General features: G+C 42.0%; 1 protein-coding gene across 1 annotated transcript in view; it reads right to left on the bottom strand.

The window, feature by feature from the left end:
- Pik3cg (phosphatidylinositol-4,5-bisphosphate 3-kinase catalytic subunit gamma) overlaps positions 1 to 17,784 on the bottom strand; it is a 31,281-nt gene extending 13,497 nt beyond the window's left edge. The window contains exons 1-9 of the mRNA XM_059279358.1: positions 15,790 to 17,784; positions 12,848 to 12,913; positions 12,516 to 12,741; positions 11,069 to 11,172; positions 8,277 to 8,423; positions 7,119 to 7,209; positions 6,007 to 6,137; positions 4,985 to 5,096; positions 3,559 to 3,716 (exon numbers count right to left, since the gene is read on the bottom strand). Of these exons, the coding sequence (XP_059135341.1) occupies positions 3,559 to 3,716; positions 4,985 to 5,096; positions 6,007 to 6,137; positions 7,119 to 7,209; positions 8,277 to 8,423; positions 11,069 to 11,172; positions 12,516 to 12,741; positions 12,848 to 12,913; positions 15,790 to 17,784 (3,030 nt within the window). The remainder of the gene's footprint in view (positions 1 to 3,558; positions 3,717 to 4,984; positions 5,097 to 6,006; positions 6,138 to 7,118; positions 7,210 to 8,276; positions 8,424 to 11,068; positions 11,173 to 12,515; positions 12,742 to 12,847; positions 12,914 to 15,789) is intronic.
- Between the last annotated feature and the right edge of the window lie 285 nt (positions 17,785 to 18,069).

The following is an 18,069-nucleotide window of genomic DNA, read 5'->3' on the forward strand; positions in this document are numbered from 1 at the left end:
TTCCTGTATCCCATGATGTAGAGTTTAGATTCTAGACTTGTACTTTATCCATTGTCTCATACAACTCAGGAGCCATCCTGTGACCTGAGGTCCATTAGCAACCTTAGAACATAACAGCTTCCAGAATAACCTATCATATATGAATGAAAACAATGAAGGTCAGCTCTTAGAGAGGCCCACACCTGTGCTCAGGGGTGTATCTTTCTCTACAGCACCTTTCTTTTTCTTAATGGCCACGCTTAAAATTTATATTAAAATATCTTTAATAAACGTCAACTCTGTTTCATACTTGCTTGTCCTCAAAGTATTCTCTACAGTGAAGCCAAAGATCTGCCTTTGTCTGAGTTGCAGCCCCTGAGAGATGCAAGGAGTGCTGGAGAGATGGCTAAGCAGTGAAGGTGCTGGCCCTGCCAGCCTGGTGACCTGAGTCTGGTCCCCAAACCCACGTAATGGTGGGAGGATAGAGCTGACTCCCAGGAGTTGTCCTCTGAACTCCATACATGCTGTGGCATGGACACACACAATAATAACAGAATAAAATAACATTTAAGGATTAAGGCAACTCCTTAAGCTGCTCTTCAGCACAGCACTGCACTTCTGTCCTTACCACTGCTGTCAATATAAAATCAATGTGCTAAAACTGTTACCTTGTTTAAAAAATATCTACTCAGTCAAAGAGAGATGGAAACTGTTGTCATTAAAATACATTTAACCCCTGCCTGCGGGAGGCTGCCCTGAAGACTGCAGATTTTCACAGATTCAAATTGTGAGCCTCAGTTTTGTGTCTCTGCCTAATCACAGCTTGTTCCCAATGCCCCACCCCCATCCCAGAAGTAACTGATGGATACGAGCCCAGGCTAGGCTAGCTAATTTGGACAGGGGAGAGTGGGACAGGGCACAGCCATCCTCTTTGGTTCCCCATTGCTATCCCCAGTCCCATGGCCTCACATATTTGTGTTGTATATAGAGAAGACTCACCTCACTCTTAACAAAAAGTGGGTCAGCTTTTCTCTACCCTGCCTAACAGGTTATTCATCATGTGGTCAAAACTAGCAAAGGGACTTTTAGTTCAAAATGCAAATATGCACATTTCTTAGTTTGCCTAAACATAATAGCTTTCTTACACCAGACTTCGAGACATTGCTGAGAGAATTTATGGATGTAGTTCCTGGGATAGAAGAACTTTTCCAATAACAAGTATAAAATAAAGAAACACAAAACCCCGAATTATCAATATGAAAAAGAAGGAAAGAAAAGCAAAAGAAAATTTGCCCAAGTTCAGAGTTAAAGATAAAGCTTGGTTGCCCATCTTTGTCAAGATTGGAAATTCTGCATGTGGATAATTTCCTGCTTAGTGGTTAGCTTTCTCTTGCTATGAGTGAAGAGGGTGAATGGGGCATGGGGCGGTGAGAATAGGTAGAGGTGGGATTCAACTATCCCTTTTACCATAGCAAGCTACTTTGTCAAGTTTTATATATTGTCTGAGACTTCATTTAAAAGGCAGTTTCTTAGACATTTCCAAAGTCTGAAGACTTGTCTGATGTCTAAACCAATGTAATGGAGTCTCTGCTGTGATCAGAACTAATCATTCTATATATTTCATTGCATTAATGCTGTGCAGCTGACTCTGACATGCGCTTGCACCATTGCTACACCCACAGTGCTCTAGAGTTATGTGCGGCTGATGGTCTTGGACTGGAACCCCCAGAACTGTGAGCTAAATAAAAGCTTTCTCTTTATGATACTAGCTAAATAAATAGCACCTAGAAAAACCATACATAGGCTATGTTCCTTCTTTACAGATGAAGAAAGCAAGGCTCTGAAAGGAGAGTAACTGTCATCCTGGGAAGCATACTCAAGTCTGCCTGATACAAAGGCCACCCTTTGATCCCTATGTTATGATCGTTATGTGGTTGGCACTCACAGGTGTGTACAATGCTGGCTAGTCTTTGAACACAGATGTGAAGAGTACAGCACAATTCACAGAGGTGTGCTTTGGGTGATACACACTATATAGATACCATGTGACTGAGGGGTAGAGGTAAGTGGCTTAGGAAACATGCTTTGGTCACAAAGCATGAAGAAATGTTCTTAGACCAAAGAGCACAGACTTGAGAAACTTCCCACCAGGTAGTGCATTGAGTAAATTTTGCTAGGAGGGTCAGGGAGCCTCTCCTGGCTTTCTCATTATAAAAATCTTTTCATCGCAAAATTTTTAAACTAAAAAACAATGGCAGGAAGCAACAAAGAAAGCTAAAGGGTAGAGCTGCTGGGATGTGGTGGAGTGACATGAATTCTGCGTGGGTCCATGAAGACATTATCAGCAACTGGACAGACTCTAGGGAACATCACCCACTGGTAAAAGGAAGCGGCTGTGTGTCTATAGGAAGGAAGAGACCCTGTGACTAAGGCAAAATTCCATGCATTTGTTTAATGCTCTGAGCTACTCTTTGCTGTTGTCATGTCCTGTCCAAGCTAGTCAGATCACACTCTCAAGAGAGTATAACTGAGTGCTTTCTCTTCTTTAAATAGTGAAATTCTTCCACCCTGCCCCCTCAAATGTGTCCAGTTCCTGGAAACTGTTTGAAACCCAACTGACTATATGGAGAAAAGCACAAATCCACATTCCTAAAACCATCTGACCAGAGAGGATGCATCCCATCATTATCAACCAGCCAGCCAGCCAGTATATCAAGACACCAGTTACAGATTAGCACATGTGAGCAGCTGCTCCCTTGCAGTTCAAGGCTCATGGCATCTTTTAAGAGTCATGCTGGACTCTAGGAAACCCCAGAAAAAGCCTTGTCCCTGAGATGTGGAGTGCAAATCAAACCACGTTGATGGTACATTAAGGAAAGTGGCGATGGCAGACCACCCAAGGCAAAGGGACTTCTCAAGTAACCACTCTTGGTTTCTGTTTTGTATGTGTATTGTTATAAAATAGGTGTACTTACAACTTTTCTGAATTGTGCTCATTCACAATTATTAAATGTGCATGTATAAAATGCTCTCGTTGTGGGTTTGAATCTGAACATTCTCAAGGAGACTACTGCAGGGGCTTCTTTGCAGACAAGTGGAATCAGAACTCACTGAAGAACCTGTGGTCAAGCTGATGAGACTTCCAATGAAAAAGGGACTATCCTTCATACAAACAAAACCAGTATGTGCAACAAGAATTCCCTTTTGGTAATGTGATAAATGCACACACAGTAGCAAAAACCAAGTGAAACTCACACTTGTTTGTGAGCCCTGAACCATACTTGAAGTTTGAGTCTTCTAGTCAAAGCCTTGTGTAGCCCAGTCTCCATGGCTGTCCTTTCTTGAAGCTGTCCTTAGTACCAGCCCCACCCTAGTGCCATCCCTTATGGGACAATTTTGCTTGCTGTTCAGTTTTAGTGAGCAGGTCCCTGAAAGCATCACTTTGCGTGTACTTGGGGGGGGGATGAACAGAGGTAAGGAGGAGGAAGTAGGGTGGTCACGTCATAAGGGCAGGAAGAGGTGAGTTCTACAGTGTGTTTGGTTGGTATTGACAGTAGATTAGGAAGACGGGTAACATACCTGAAATTTCTGGAAGTGTGAGCTTGTCTTCTTTCCAGAAGTTCCCATCACAAACAAGAAGTCTGGAGTTAGGACAAATGGCACTCTTTCTTTATTAATGCCCAGGAAACTTTTGTAATTCCCAAGAATGTGTCCAAAGTCTATGTGAAATAGGTTTCCTTGAGAGAAGAAAATGCCTGACATTATTACATGGCACAAGTGCTTATTAACATTTTGGTTTTTTGAAATAATTTTGCAGATGCCTGAAAATGAACTATTTTGAGTGAAAGCATTTTTATACTCTTTTATGAGCCTTTGATATTTTCAGTCTTACCAGGTGTGTGAAAGCAGCAGCCACAAGCATCCTTTAATAGGCTTGTTCTTTAGATGATACCAAGTGTCATTAAAAAATACTTTTCTCCAAAGTTTTCTTAGACAGGTAAATCAAACTCTCACTAATATATGAGTATCATGTTTAAGAGATGCCATGTCCTTCATGTAACCAACAGACTGATACTGTATTTCATCCAGCAGGAGGGGTGTTAGCTTCTTACTCTTAAGTAGTGTTATAGAAAAGTCATTTTGAATCTCTTTTGGGTCAGTTTCTACCACTATTACCATCATTATCAGTAAGGCCACATTAGTTTTTATTTATTTGGTCTTTTATCACTTCATTAATCCACAAATGTACTATTCTTTTGTGTTAACCCTGTTCTTGCAAAGAATAAATAATTCACTCCAACCTCTGGTGCTTTTTCTAAACTCTACTCTTAAAAAGTTTTCTGTGAGTCTATGTAGTCCAGGCTAGCTTTGAACTTGCAATCCTCTACTTCAGTCTCCAGAGTGTTGAACTTACAGGCATTGGCCACTATACCTGGAAGAGTATAAAAATGTGTTGAAATTCCATATATGAACATCTCATGGTATGGTGGCCATTACTAGCCACTCTCAAAGTAGCATGAACCAGTAAGGCTCAGAGAGTTAGGGACTCGGGTGTTTTAGCTGCAGGATATCTCATATGTTTTATTATTTGTTCTAGTTGCTTTTTACATTTGACATAGTTGACCCCTCCTATCATTACCAGCTTCTAGGATACACTTCCACACTCTCTTTCTACCTCCCACTGGAACTTCCTCTCTCTCAGTTTCATTTCCTGCCCCTTCTTCCCTCATCAACCCTCTGTCTAAAGTGATCTATTCACAATGACTTCTAGACCTGGGCTCCAGCTTAGACTCTTACTCTGTGCCGGGGGTGGGGTGGTGGGGTGGTGGAGAGGCCATGTTTAATGAGGACAAGTGCTTCAGATGGACAACAGTGATGGCTGCAAAGTAATGAGCCTGTGTTTAACGTCACTTAACTGAACACTTGGGAACGATTAAAACAGGATATTTTATGTTATGTATATTTAACTACAATAGAGATTTCATTTTGCAGTGGGCAGACTCACCTGTCTCTGAGATCATAATGTTGTCATTGTGTCTGTCACCTATCCCAAGAACAAACGTCGCCACACAGTAGCCGGCACAGGAGTAAACAAACCTTTCCACTGCTGCCTGAAACTGATGAGAAGCACAGGAGTGTCAGTGCTTCCCAGCTGCAGAGAGCAGCCGAGTCCATTGCTATGCCTTCCAGAACCACTTCAGACAGGAAGTAAGTTGAGTCCAGTCTCACTAGTTTCATATCAAGGAAGTGCCAACTATCACATTGTTTTGCTTGTATTATCAACGAAGAGTCACCCAAACACCATGGCATGAGGGAGACCCAAGAAGCAAAAGGCCACAGTAATTTATTCAAAGTTCCCATCCTCTCCTTGCCTACAACTGGACAGAACTCATAGAAATTCTGCAATTATGCTTTTCTTGTAACCACTTAAGTGGATGGTTTCACAAGTCTTCATGTATAACAGATTAATAAGGCTACTAATTATATTCCCCCCACCAAAGGCTGCTGGCCATGCAAATGTGAAGAGCTATTCTTGTGCAGTAGAACTTTAAACAGCGCCCAGACAGACCAACCAACCACTTTGTGAAGGATCCAGCATATGCTCTTCAGCAAGATGGACATTTTCAACACCCGTAATTTACCATTTAGATCCACAGTAGTAAATTGCAAGTTATTTTGTTTAGTATGAAAGAATGTATATAACTAAATCTTTGTGTTGAACAAAGCCATAAAAGTGCTAGTAGACTATTTCACAGAAACAAATTCTATGCAAAGCCTGACTGGTAATTAAAATTGAAGCAAGTTTTCCCCGGGTCTAGAGCCAGGCACTGTGTCTCTCAGATAAGTTGTGTCATCGGGGAAAACCCCTGAAACCACCACTGCTTCAGGAGTAACAGACTTCACCAACGTGCCGGAAACAGACTTCCTTTGGAAGAGTCTGCCCAGACCGGAAATCAAGACTGTCAGATAGAAGGCAAGCTGGACAGAGGAGTGGGCTGAGGTGGGGAGGGGAGAGCAGGAACTCACCTTCTCTTCAATAGGGCATTTTTCTTTGAGCCAGTGATTCAGGACTTCATCTTTGAATGCCCCCGTGTTACCCACTGTGCTTTGCTGAATTTGGGCGATTGTCGTGGCATCCTTCACGATCTCAATCATTCCTATGTGAAGAGTCACAGAGTTCAATGGAGGCTGATGCTGCTAAGTCTTGACTGAGTGGAGTAGAGGTTTTTCTTTTATTTGATGCTTTTTAGGCCCAAGGCCTGTTTTCCAGGTCTGAGCTATTTTGTTGTTGTTTGTTTGTTTGCTTTTAGGAAAGGTAATGACAGGCAACGACTACAGAATTTGTCTGGAATAATCTCTCAATATCCCTGAATAAGGAGAGAAAAGGGCTGCTTTTGAGGAGTAACAAATAAAGACATTTACTTATTAAGGCCAAGCTTAGCCTTCCTTGCTTGGTGGTTGGCACCTTTCCCTTTTTAGGTAACATGGCCAAATGTTTTGTGCAGTTCTCATATCAGAACCTTGAATAAAAATCAGTGTGATTGAAACTAAAATGTTAAATGTCTATAAAAGTACCTGAGTGGAGTGTGTAATAGCTTCAGTAATGTGAATTCTAGAATTTCAAAAGAAGTGACAGTTCTTTCTGTCTAATTTTAAATGTTATTTTCAAGAGAAAAGCTTAATGTTCAATGAAATGAGTTGTGATGGAGAGGAGTTAGGGGAGGGAGCAAGTTCTTGGGACTATCATTCCCAGGTGTGGTCACAGACTTGAGTCAGGCATCCACATGTCTTCAACATGTTGCAGCAAACAGTGAGCTTCAACAATCGAGCCAAGTCAACATGCAAACTGTCCTTCAGAATTAGGGGAACAGGAAAGCAACTTTCTGTGGCTTTGAAATGCTCGTCTTTGCAAATTGAAAAGACTCTACAGATTTATTTAAAACTAAGTTCACCTTTAAAAAGATTAAATAATTATTTTTTCATTTTCTTTTAAAAATCTTTCTTGGATAGAAAACAAAAACAAATGAACAGAGTCACAGTCTGGGGACATTGCCACCTTTTGATTTTAACTGTAACTTCCAAGCTATGGAATTCTTTCACTTAGAGTGGTGTGCTCATTGCCTGATGTAACTACATACCTATTTTATCGCCAGTTGAGATGCAACCATATGGCAGAAGGCACAAGTCCAGAGATTCAGTCTCCCAAATGGACTCCATGATGCGTAGAATCTGGGAGCCAAAGCACAGACATTTCTACTATACATAGATGTTGGCCAGTGCATTTTTCTTCTCTCTTAAAACGTCAGGAATCTTGTCTGGTTACACACAGTATATGAGCAAATGTAAAGTACATAGTAACAACTCAACTTTTATTGATGAGCCTGATACTCAAAAATTCCTGCCATTGCAAATCTGTTAATTTCAGCTGCTGGGGTATATGTTGAAGAAAGAGATAAAGCGTTTTTACTTGGGGGAGTTTTTTTTTTGTTTGTTTGTTTTTGTTTTTGTTTTTTTGCCGTGTTTCACTAGCTATTTTATCAAACATTCTACTTTGTTATATGTTTCTCCACAACAACTGTAATGTCCTTTTACATGATTTCTATTCTGATATCCACAAGACCCATTCTACCACCAAGGCAGTTAACTCAGTATTGGTGATATTAATACCAAACATTAGCCGGTTTCTCTTTTATGTGTGATTCTTGTATTAACCTTATATTGGGAATATACACAGACTTGTGGAGCTAAAGTCTGCACAGAAATGTTTAAACAAAAGATCTAAAAATGATGGGTGTTGGTACCTTCACCATCACCTACTCTGCTCATCACTGTGTGATCACTCCATCACGTATCTGCTCATCGTTTTCTCCTTTGTATAAGTCATTCTTGAGCTTGTGTATGAGTACCGAAAGGGATGTATTTAAGGAGTATGCCTACTGGTGGGTTGGTATGTCTGTGAAGGGATAAACTGGGTACTGCAGACAAGTCATCCCATAACCTATGCCACCATGCACAGAATGGAGTGTTTAAAGAGCCTACGTGAGGCAAGTGTATCTGGCTACTAAGGAATGTTGAATACCCATCTTTGAAAGGATGGAGAGAACTATGATGCTCTTTCAATGGTATGTCTAATGATCCAAAGCTACATTCACCAAGTAAAATTTTTCTATGAAGTACCATTTGACTGCTGTTTATCATATGGGAAAAAATAACAGAAAGGAAGGCATGTTTCAGACAAATACAGAATTCTTTCTTCAAATAATTGCAAAACACCCAGTTCCTTCACATCAGCCTACCTGTAAGATCAACATGTCTTGTCGAAGGTCATCACCGTGTTTAAAGATAATTCCAATGGTTTCATTGGACAGGACTGTAGGATCAGCACATTTAAACTCAAGCCACAGGGGCTTTTTCTTAGAAGCCATCACTTTACATTTTTCGATCTGCAAGGACATGGTTATAATGTCACATACAATGAGTACACACTGCGCAGGCACTGGTTCTTTTGCAAAGCATTTCTGAACACAGGGCAAAATCCTGGTTGGAAAATGATTTTCAATATTTGGATAAAAATTCAGAAGGTATCTTCATCTAAACATAAAATGCTACTTATATGTGAGAAAATTCACAATCCTTCGAACAATGGTTATCAGACTGTACCCAAGGAACTCTAAGGGTCTGTGGAAAGCCCATGGGTGCAGCAGGTACCACCTTCCCCTACCCCGACAGGATACTGGTACTCCCACACTGCCGTTAGCTCAGAGCACTTATGCTAGTATCTGTTTCTGCATTCCATTCCTGAGATTTAATTTGAAAAAGGACTTCTAGAGCTACCACAGTGTCTGAAATATTATTACTCAAGAATCAAACATAGGTTAAACTTAACTCAGAGAGATTTAACAGGAATGCACGGAAAATCTGGCACTTGGACATGGGACTTCTACCTCTTCCTTCCCATCCCCATATCTAAACAAACCACTGTGACAGCTGTCATAAAACCAAACCCAAATCTTTTTTGGGTTTTAGCCAAAAGTGAATGCACCACGAGTCAAAAATGCAATGTAGAGGGCTGGAGAGATGGCTCAGCAGTTAAGAACACTACTCTTTCAGAGGACCTAGGATTGGTTCCCAGCACCCACACAGGACAGCTCACAACAGCCTATAATTCCAATTCCAGGGGATCCACCACTCTCTCCTGGTCTCCTCAGGCACTGCATGTACATGGCAGGCAGGCAAAATACTCAAACACATAAAATAAAAAGAAAGAAATAAAAATATGATGCCTTTTTTTAAAAAAAGCAAACAACTGGAAAGCTGTATTAATACATCATAATTTCTACTGATATCTAAACAGTGACAGTGGATTGTATGTGCTTTTGCTATGAGGCCACTTTACTAGTAACTGTTTATAAATTTAGAGATGTGAAAGAGGTTTTTCCCCTTCTTTTCATGAGGTTTAACTGCTATAAGCATTTCTGTTCTGTAAGCAACTAGAGCAGGAAAAACACATGGACAATCCTTGTCAGACATTAGGTGACAGGCAATGGAACTTCGTGGCCCCGAGCAAAGAAGACAGATGACTGTACCCTTGCAGTTGCCCCAGCTTACTGTTGGGGGCTGTTTCTTGGTTAAAGAATAGGGAAAAGGCACCCGTGCTGAGCTTATGGCCTCACAGTCTAGAGTATAATAACTGAAGTCTCAAAGAGAGGACAGAAGAGGGTGACAGAAAACAATAATAGTGAAACAATTTCCAAGTGTGATAGGACAGATGCCTACAAGTCCAAGGAGCAACATCGCCTGGCACTTAATACAAGAAACCCGTGCCAACATACATCATAATCAAACCACTGAAAACAGGGGGGAAAGGATGTATTATAAACAGAACATCAAAGACAAAGTCAGAGTATTCTCATCAGGACATAGGCAAGCCAGAAGAAAATGGTATGGCAAGAGAAAAATGGTAAGTTAGGTTTCCCTGGCTAGTGAAAATATTGCTCAAAAAATAAAGTGCTCAAAAAATAACATTTTCAGCTAAGTTGGTTCTGAAAGAATGTATTGTCAACAGCTTGTAGGATAAATTGCTAAAGATCTAAGAAAAGTGGAATTGAGAGAGTATCTAACATAATAATATGTAGGTAAATGTTTAAAATGGCTTAAACTATTTAGCTATACATATATTTTTGTTTAAAGCAAAAATAATATATTATGGGGTTTATAATACATGCAGAAGAGGTGGATTAGTGGAGATATACTGCTGTAAGATTCTTATAAGCATGAAAAGTGGTTTGTTACTACAGTGTGTGGTACTGACATGCATAGACACTTAGATCAATAGAAGAGATCAGAGAGTGAGGCATAGGCCCACCTACAATATGGTCAGCTGATATTGACTTGAAGGATTTCTGTAACATTTTTAGAATGCTGAGTATCTTGATTTTGTGATTGTGATTGTACAGAAGCACTGTTGGTTAAACAGCGCTGCTCTTGGCTGGTGTGGCGGCCATGCCGTTGGAGGAGAGTGCTGGAGGAGAGTCACGAGCCATAGTTACCTTTTTAGAGCTTTATTGGGAGAGAGGGAGAAGAGAGAGAGAGAGAGAGAGAGAGAGAGAGAGAGAGAGAGAGAGAGAGAGAGAGAAGAAGAAGAAGAAGAAGAAGAAGAAGAAGAAGAAGAAGAAGAAGAAGAAGAAGAAGAAGGAGATCCAAACGGAAGGAAGGAGCAGAAAGGAAAGAAAGGGACGCATAGAAGGCCCACCCGCTTTTTAGGCTGGGACGCTGTTGAAGGATGATGACGTAATTAAGGACTGAATCCTTACAAGCACTATGTGTGAAAACTCACTGAATTCACACTACAGACAACTGTTTATGTGAAGAATATACCAATAAGCTGATTGTTACAATAGAAGGGGAATTACTAAATATTGGGGCACTGGGTGCTGGTGATTAGAGAAGGGCTTGCTAGAAGTTCATCCAGGGGTGCTCTAGCTTCCCATGTCTTCAGAGGATCCATTGTGAAGGCCTTGACTCTAGAAAGCATGCTAGACACTGGTAAGACATAAGTGACACACAGAGACATCCCGCTGATACCTACCACCAGGGTACCTGCTTTCAGTCCAGGGTCATAGGGGACTCTAAAGCTCTTGGGGAGACTGGAATTCTGCAGGGTTTCAAGCTTTTGCTTGAGCTGTGAAATAACTGCAATTGTCAAAAGCATACAGGAGTTAAGTGAGCACAAGACATCAGTCCCATCTACTATCTCAGTGTAACCTGAGGTCTCATTTCCTTAGTATTCTATGTACTTGGTTTGGAAAGTAGTAGTAGGAAAAGGGCCAGAAGTAGAGCTCTGCCTTTAGGGACCAAGTAAGTCAGGATTACTGTGATCAACTTAACTGGAAATGTCCCTTCACAGGCAGAGGACATATGTGGACACAAGTGGGAAAACCTCCATCACCACAGCAGAGGAGGATGTCCTGAGCATGAGTCTAAGGTGCTAACATTGTGCTTGTCTTTCCAGCCTGAGACTTTCAATGGTCATCTGGTTTTCAGAGTAGATGTTTGAACACTATTAAATAGAGTTGGGTTAGAGTTCTGTAAATTCTTCTTAAAAGAAGAAACTAGGTTGTGTACAAAAGATGTGGCAACCTCAAAATTCTCAAGGCAAAACACACAGAGTACAGATTACTGCCTGGATGACAGGAAGAGTCCAGTCCAAATGTAAGATTGTTGTTACTTCCATTAGTAGTTTTAGATGATAGCATGATCAATGTACTAGGAAACAATCAAAAGGGAAGGTTAGAAATTTAAAATATTCAAAAGCTTAAATCACTGGACAGGGATGTTAGTGTCTATTTTAAGCTATAATACTAGGTCCAGGCTTATTAAGTGAGTAAATGATGTTTTCTAGGTTCAAACTTCATACAGTTTATCATGCCAGAAAGATGTGTCAATGCAATGATGGCAATTTAATGTGGTATCAATCAAAACCTTACAGGAGTGATTAATTTTTCTAGAGCCGAGACAGGATATTAGACATATCTACAGAGAGGAGGTGTGTGTGTGTGTGTGTGTGTGTGTGTGTGTGTGTGTGTGTGTGACATACATTTACATATATATATATATTACTCTGAGATATAAACATATGTATGTGATAAAATTTTAAAATCAACCTAATCTCTCAATATTCTGACAATTTTAAATCAGCATGAATGTATTCAAAAATAGGGAAAGGAGAATATTTGGAAATAACTTTTCACATGTGAAATTGTTTTTGAAAATTAAATCTTCCATCCACACATGGTTCTTCAATTTCTCCAAATTTCATATGTATAACTTCATTTTTAAGAACATATGAATTTATGATTTTAAGACATCACGTCTTGTAGAAGGAGAGCTTTAAATCTGCTTACTTCATGCAGACAAGAGACCAAAAAAAGTGTTTTCTTGGCCACTGTTAGCAAAATATAACTTGAATTCCAGAAAGAGGAATCATAGCAATCATAGCACTTAGAAAGAGAACTGAGAAAATGCAGCCACTGTACCTTGGGAACTGACGTCATACTTCTCAGCAGAGAGTGATTTGATGTCAATGGTGACTTTTTGTAACATCTCGATCACTTGGACCTGCTGTGTGAAGTCCTGCAGCATGGCCATGCCGCAGCCCCTCAGATATGCTTCCAGGATCACAGCGAACCTCTGCTGATAATGTCTGGACTGGGCTATCTCACTTCTTAAGAACCAGAACAAGAAGTGACCGATTCTTTTGTTCTGAGATGGGTACAAGATGGTTGAGATGATGACTAATGCTGTGGACTTACCAGGCAATTCCTGGTAGCCTAAATTGTTGTGCTGCTATCAAAGTGGAAATACTTACTCTCAAGCCACGCTTCAGCAGGAATCTAGCCAGAGCACTGTCATGGTATGGTTCAAATTTCACAGCCTAAAGGAAGAGCACATTGGCATTTGAAGGATTATACTCTATGTTGGTCAGTCAGGAGAAAGGAGGTGGAGAAAAAGCATGGTTCTGTGTGAATGGGTCTTTCCAGCTAAGGTGATGAGAATCTCCTAAGCCACTCATATCCAGTCCCCTGTTTAGTGGACACTGGTGATAGGGAGGGGAGCACTTGCTTAGCATCCTAAAATAGAAGAGGACTGAATGGGCTGAAAGACTCCTGATGCTCAGTACTGTGGTCAAGGTAATGTCAAAGCTGAAGTTGCAAAGGCTTTTGTTCTGAGTCAGAACGAATTGAGTTATTGGAAGGGGAGAAGTAGACAGGGCTACAATAATTCTGTGGAGTGTAAGTAAGGGAGCTTGTTACAGAGAAAATGGACAGAGGCAGTGTAGTACGCTAGAGAAGAACAGGAGCTACGAAGAAGTGCCAAGTGTGAAGGTCCTAGAGCCCTAGACTCTCCGTTTTGGGCAACTCCCCCTTCTTACTATAGGTAAAGGAGCCCACACCCTGCTGCACTGTGGTACAGAGCTTGTGCCAAGTATCCCTGACTGTCTGTGCTCCCTCAGGCAGAGCTTGATCTTCATTGTTTTCACAGCGTTGGTTCTGGGTTGGATATTCACAAGGGAAATCACAGCTCTATTATTGAAGAAAGATAACAATAAAATGGGTAAAGTAAACTAAATCTTTGTGGGTACCTGCTTATTTTTCAATAAGCTTGAAATAGTTAATAGTTTTAAAAGAAAAAAATTATTTAATTACCAATGCATATATTAAGTTAGAAGGTAGGTAGTGTATATAAGTCTAACTATCTTAGAATAGTTCCTTTATAAATAGGAACGGTCATTCTTTCCCCCCAAAGAACAGAAGACGTTTCCACCCTAGCATGTATTTTGGAGCCTGAAGTCTTCTTGGTATGTTCACAGTTCTCACTCCTGGTTCCAAGTTTGATCTGATCAATACTGATCTTATGTTTCAATCTTAGACCCCCTTTCAAAAGTGCTTCTCTTGGGTGTGGTCAAGTAGGTGCCATAGAAGCTGCATTTAAGCCGAGTTCTGAGAATGTGGTTTCTCAGTCAAAAGAGCTCACTTTAAATGTGTTTTAAGTTTCTAACCCTGGAGTTGGTCTTTCTTCGTGTTTCACTTCTATAACAATGATGCAAATCGCAACCAAGAGACCATTTTAACCAACAATGAGTCATTTAGTTAGAGCTGAAATGTTTCAAATCGCTGCACAAATGAACACTACTCTTCAAATTTAAGCCTATACATCCAATATCAATAAGACTGACCTCTTTCACCCAAAATATTTCCAAGAAAAATGTTATTCATCTTTGAATCCTGCAAAGTATACTTTGGAAAATGACAATGAAAAATTGTCAGATCAAGTATTCCTTATTCAGAACTTTCCCTAGATACATTAATCAAAATTCAGTGTCACCTGACCCCCTGTTTACTCATAGTATTCTACAGTTTTCCCAGAGCCCTTGTCATAATTTGTTATTAAACACATTGTGTGTGTGTGTGTGTGTGTGTGTGTGTGTACTACAGCAAATCTGGAGAATTTGTCTTCTTACTGACAAATCCTTAGTTCTTTAACAACCCAGCTAAACCTCAGGCATATGCTGACCCCTCAGGATCATAGGGAGCATTGTGGGAAGTGAGTGAAACACAGTCCCACGTCTGTTTAAAGAGGGTATCTGTCAAGATTCTGCCCAGCACAACCATTTAGCAAAATAACAATAGCAAGTTCTACCCTAGGAACTATGACTTCCCCATCCATAGACTTTAACCAGGATTACAGTACCAAGCATGACATTTCTTCCTGTGGAGCAGGCCTCAAAGTCATCATGAACTCATAGTAACCGTGGTTACCTGCACACAACCTGCACTTGATCAAATCAGTCAAAGTTCTGTCATATATGGGGTAGAGGATTTCTAGGCCCACCTCTTTACTGAGGAGCTATTGATAGTGGAGAGTTGCCAGGAGAGGAAAAGTCATGCTTTCTGGAGGATGTGACTCCAGGGGATGGCCCCACACCCATGCATGTACGGACAGTGATAATTTGACTTCTCAGTTATTAGAAAAAATGGGCATGAACTTAAGAGGGAGGTATATTAATAAGGATAGGAAGATAATTTGAAGAGGAACCAGAGGGTATATACTAGCATATTTCATTATATACCTGTGTAAATTTTTCAAGAATAAAGAAAATCTTTTAAGAGATTCTACCCAGATATGATATGTTGTTCTATGAACTGTAATAAACTTGGGCAGAGATTTTTCTAGCCTGCATTATCTTGCCACTAGATTCATGCAGGGTATTTGGTAGATGTGAAAATGATAAAGCCTGGGGCTAATGAGACCTCCAATTCTAGTTTGTTTCTTTTTAAAATATGTGGTCTTGAATACATAAGTTAGTCTCCTGGTATCTCAATTTCCATATGTATAAAATGCAAATCCAAATTCTAATTTGGCCACCATCATAGTTACTGGTGGAATCAAATGACACAGTACACAAAAAAACATGTAAATCACTTGGAGCCTTGGTACAAGGAAGCTTGCAACAAGTTCAGTTCATCCTTAAAATAATTGATGAGGACAGTGTGATTCCCACTGGGGCATTTCTCCTAAAATGTGAAGGACAGCACTGATGTCTTTCAAATGCTTGCTGGCAAACCCTCAAAGACACTAAAAAAAATGTCAATGGGAGCATTTACTGCTTTTGACGTGGCTTCATCAGCTCTAGTCTGACTGATCATGAAGCTGAATCAAGAATATGGGATGACTACTGAAGGGGGTTCCTGCACACATGCAAATAAGTTCTCTGAGACAGCAGTTCCTGCTAACACCACCAGTGCCTACCTGCACCAGCTGGAGAAGGTAATGTAAAACATCATCATCCTCCAAGCTCTCCAGTTTCTGAACTGCAATGGCTCTTACGTTTTCATCTGAAAAATTGCAGTCCAGGAGCTGCATGGTTAAGCCAACATCCAAAGCACTTTGATCCCAGACCTCCCTTCTGGCTAACAGCTGGTATGTTTTGGCCACAATTTCTTGCTGTCCCCATTTCACCGAACTGAATAGCTTAGGGTATGCCTTCGGATGCTTCAGACTTTCATATCTAAAATGCCAGAGCAATTCTTTGTCCTCTGCTGTGAGGGGGTTAAGTGGATCTGTGGCTATGATCGCCTCCAGTTGCTTGCGAAGCTGATTGGGCATTTCAGCTCGGACCCTATCTCCTTCTGGGTCAGGGGTGGGCTGATGCTTAGGCAGGGCTATGGGGTGACAGTAGTTGTCCAGCAGGATGGAGATGGACATTGAGTTCTCCTTGTCAGGATTGGTTGCAGAAGTGAGCTTGTCAGCATTGAAACTGCCTTGTTCTTCCGCCTTCCCAGATATCTGCCACATGTGGAGCACATAGTCCCCATGGCGGAGCAGGAACCGGTGGTCTATTAACAGTAAGTTCACGTAATAGAGAAGCTGGGCTTTGCCCCTGGACTCGGAGCCTGGCGCCTCAGCAGAAGTCTTGCTGGACAGTGCTGGTGTTTTACAGCAGTAGATCTGCAGGTTCAACAGGGCCCCTTTGGGCAAGTCTTTGATTTTGATGCCAAATTCCAACCACACATTCCAGAGCACCTCTTCCGTGAAGGGCTTAGGGCTGGTTCTCCTTTGGCAAAGGACTTGTTGTCCATGCTGGATGTTTGCTTCCACAAAAACAGTGAGATCGGTGTTCCGGGGCAGGACAGGGATGTCAATGCCTCTGATCTTGACCCTGAATTTTCGGTCACAGTCCCACAAAGACACTGTGAACACACTCTCATGGTCCTTGCCGTGGATGGTCAGCTGCTCGTGGTACCCGGTGACTCCAGTGCAGTCATCTACCAGTGGCCATTCTTCCTTCCTCACCTCGTCTAGGGCTGGGTCTGGAGGTGTGTCGAGCACCAGGTGTATTTCATCTCCATTCTTAAGGCACTGCCTCACCCACTGGAAGTTTTTGAGAGGCGTTTCACCCACCAGGTACTCATCACGGCCACAGACCCGCAACACAAAATCCTGCTCACTTAGACTTTCTGGGATGTCCATTAGGGACTTCTTCTTGGCCATCTTGGTGAAGAAGCTCTGGAGGATGGCGCCAGGAGTATCATCTGCGGAGACCTTGATTGTTTGACTGGTGGTGCTGCGGTGGATGACGATGAAGATGCAATTGTTGGCAATCTTTTTTGACAGGTAGTCTGGAAGAGGTTTGGACGTCACCCAAGGGTGCATAGCATAGAGTTTGGCATCACGGTCAGCCACCTCTGCCATGCGAGGCGTGACCAGACGGCGGCGAGTGAACTCTAGCTCATCATCGTGCACGTTGCTAATGTCAGTGACATCATAGCCAATTAGGGAGGTGAGCTGCTTCTGGAAAGCTAGAGTCTCCTCAGAAGGTGCGTGTCGCTGTACCACATGGATCTGACCGGGGCTCTTGTGCATCATCTTCCAGTAGTGCAGGCAGTCTAGGGTCTGCACCACCTGGTACCTGTCGTAGATCTCATACCACTGTCCCTTCTTCTGGTAGAGCAGGAGGAAGTGGTCTGGGCCCAGCCGGTGGTAGAATTCCGCAGCCACACTGGTCTCCAGCGCGCGCAGCCACACCTGGGCTTTCATCTGCTCCACATTGCCGTGACCAGCCACGTGCAGCAGCGCTGTTTCTGGAGTCTTGCTGATGCGCTGGCTGGTGGGCAGTACGAACTCAATGGGGATGAGCTCCATGGAGGACAGGCTGCCTACTGCGCTGCGTGGCTTCATCCTCCGGCGCCGGCGGAGGTTGTCCTCTCTCAGAACCACCGGCTGCTCATAGTTCTCCAGCTCCATGCCCTAAGCGACCTGGGAGTGGAGAAACAGCTTTGTCAGGAGACAGACTGCAGGTTGCTGTACAAAGGCTGAGAGAAGGTGGAATGGGTTGATATGAGCACCAGGCCTAGAGGGACCAAGGAAGCCGGGGCAGTGCTGCCTTTAACAGCGTGGTTTTCGGCCAGCCACTTACTGTCTAGGTGATGTGGCCTACTTAATCTCCGAGCCCGTTCCTTATCTGTTAGTTTGGTTACTTACACCTAGGGCGTGGCGGCAAAAGTTAAATAAGGTAGTGTACTTTTTTTG

This window comes from Peromyscus eremicus, chromosome 14 (assembly GCF_949786415.1).
Source record: "Peromyscus eremicus chromosome 14, PerEre_H2_v1, whole genome shotgun sequence".
Taxonomy (NCBI): Eukaryota; Metazoa; Chordata; class Mammalia; order Rodentia; family Cricetidae; genus Peromyscus; species Peromyscus eremicus.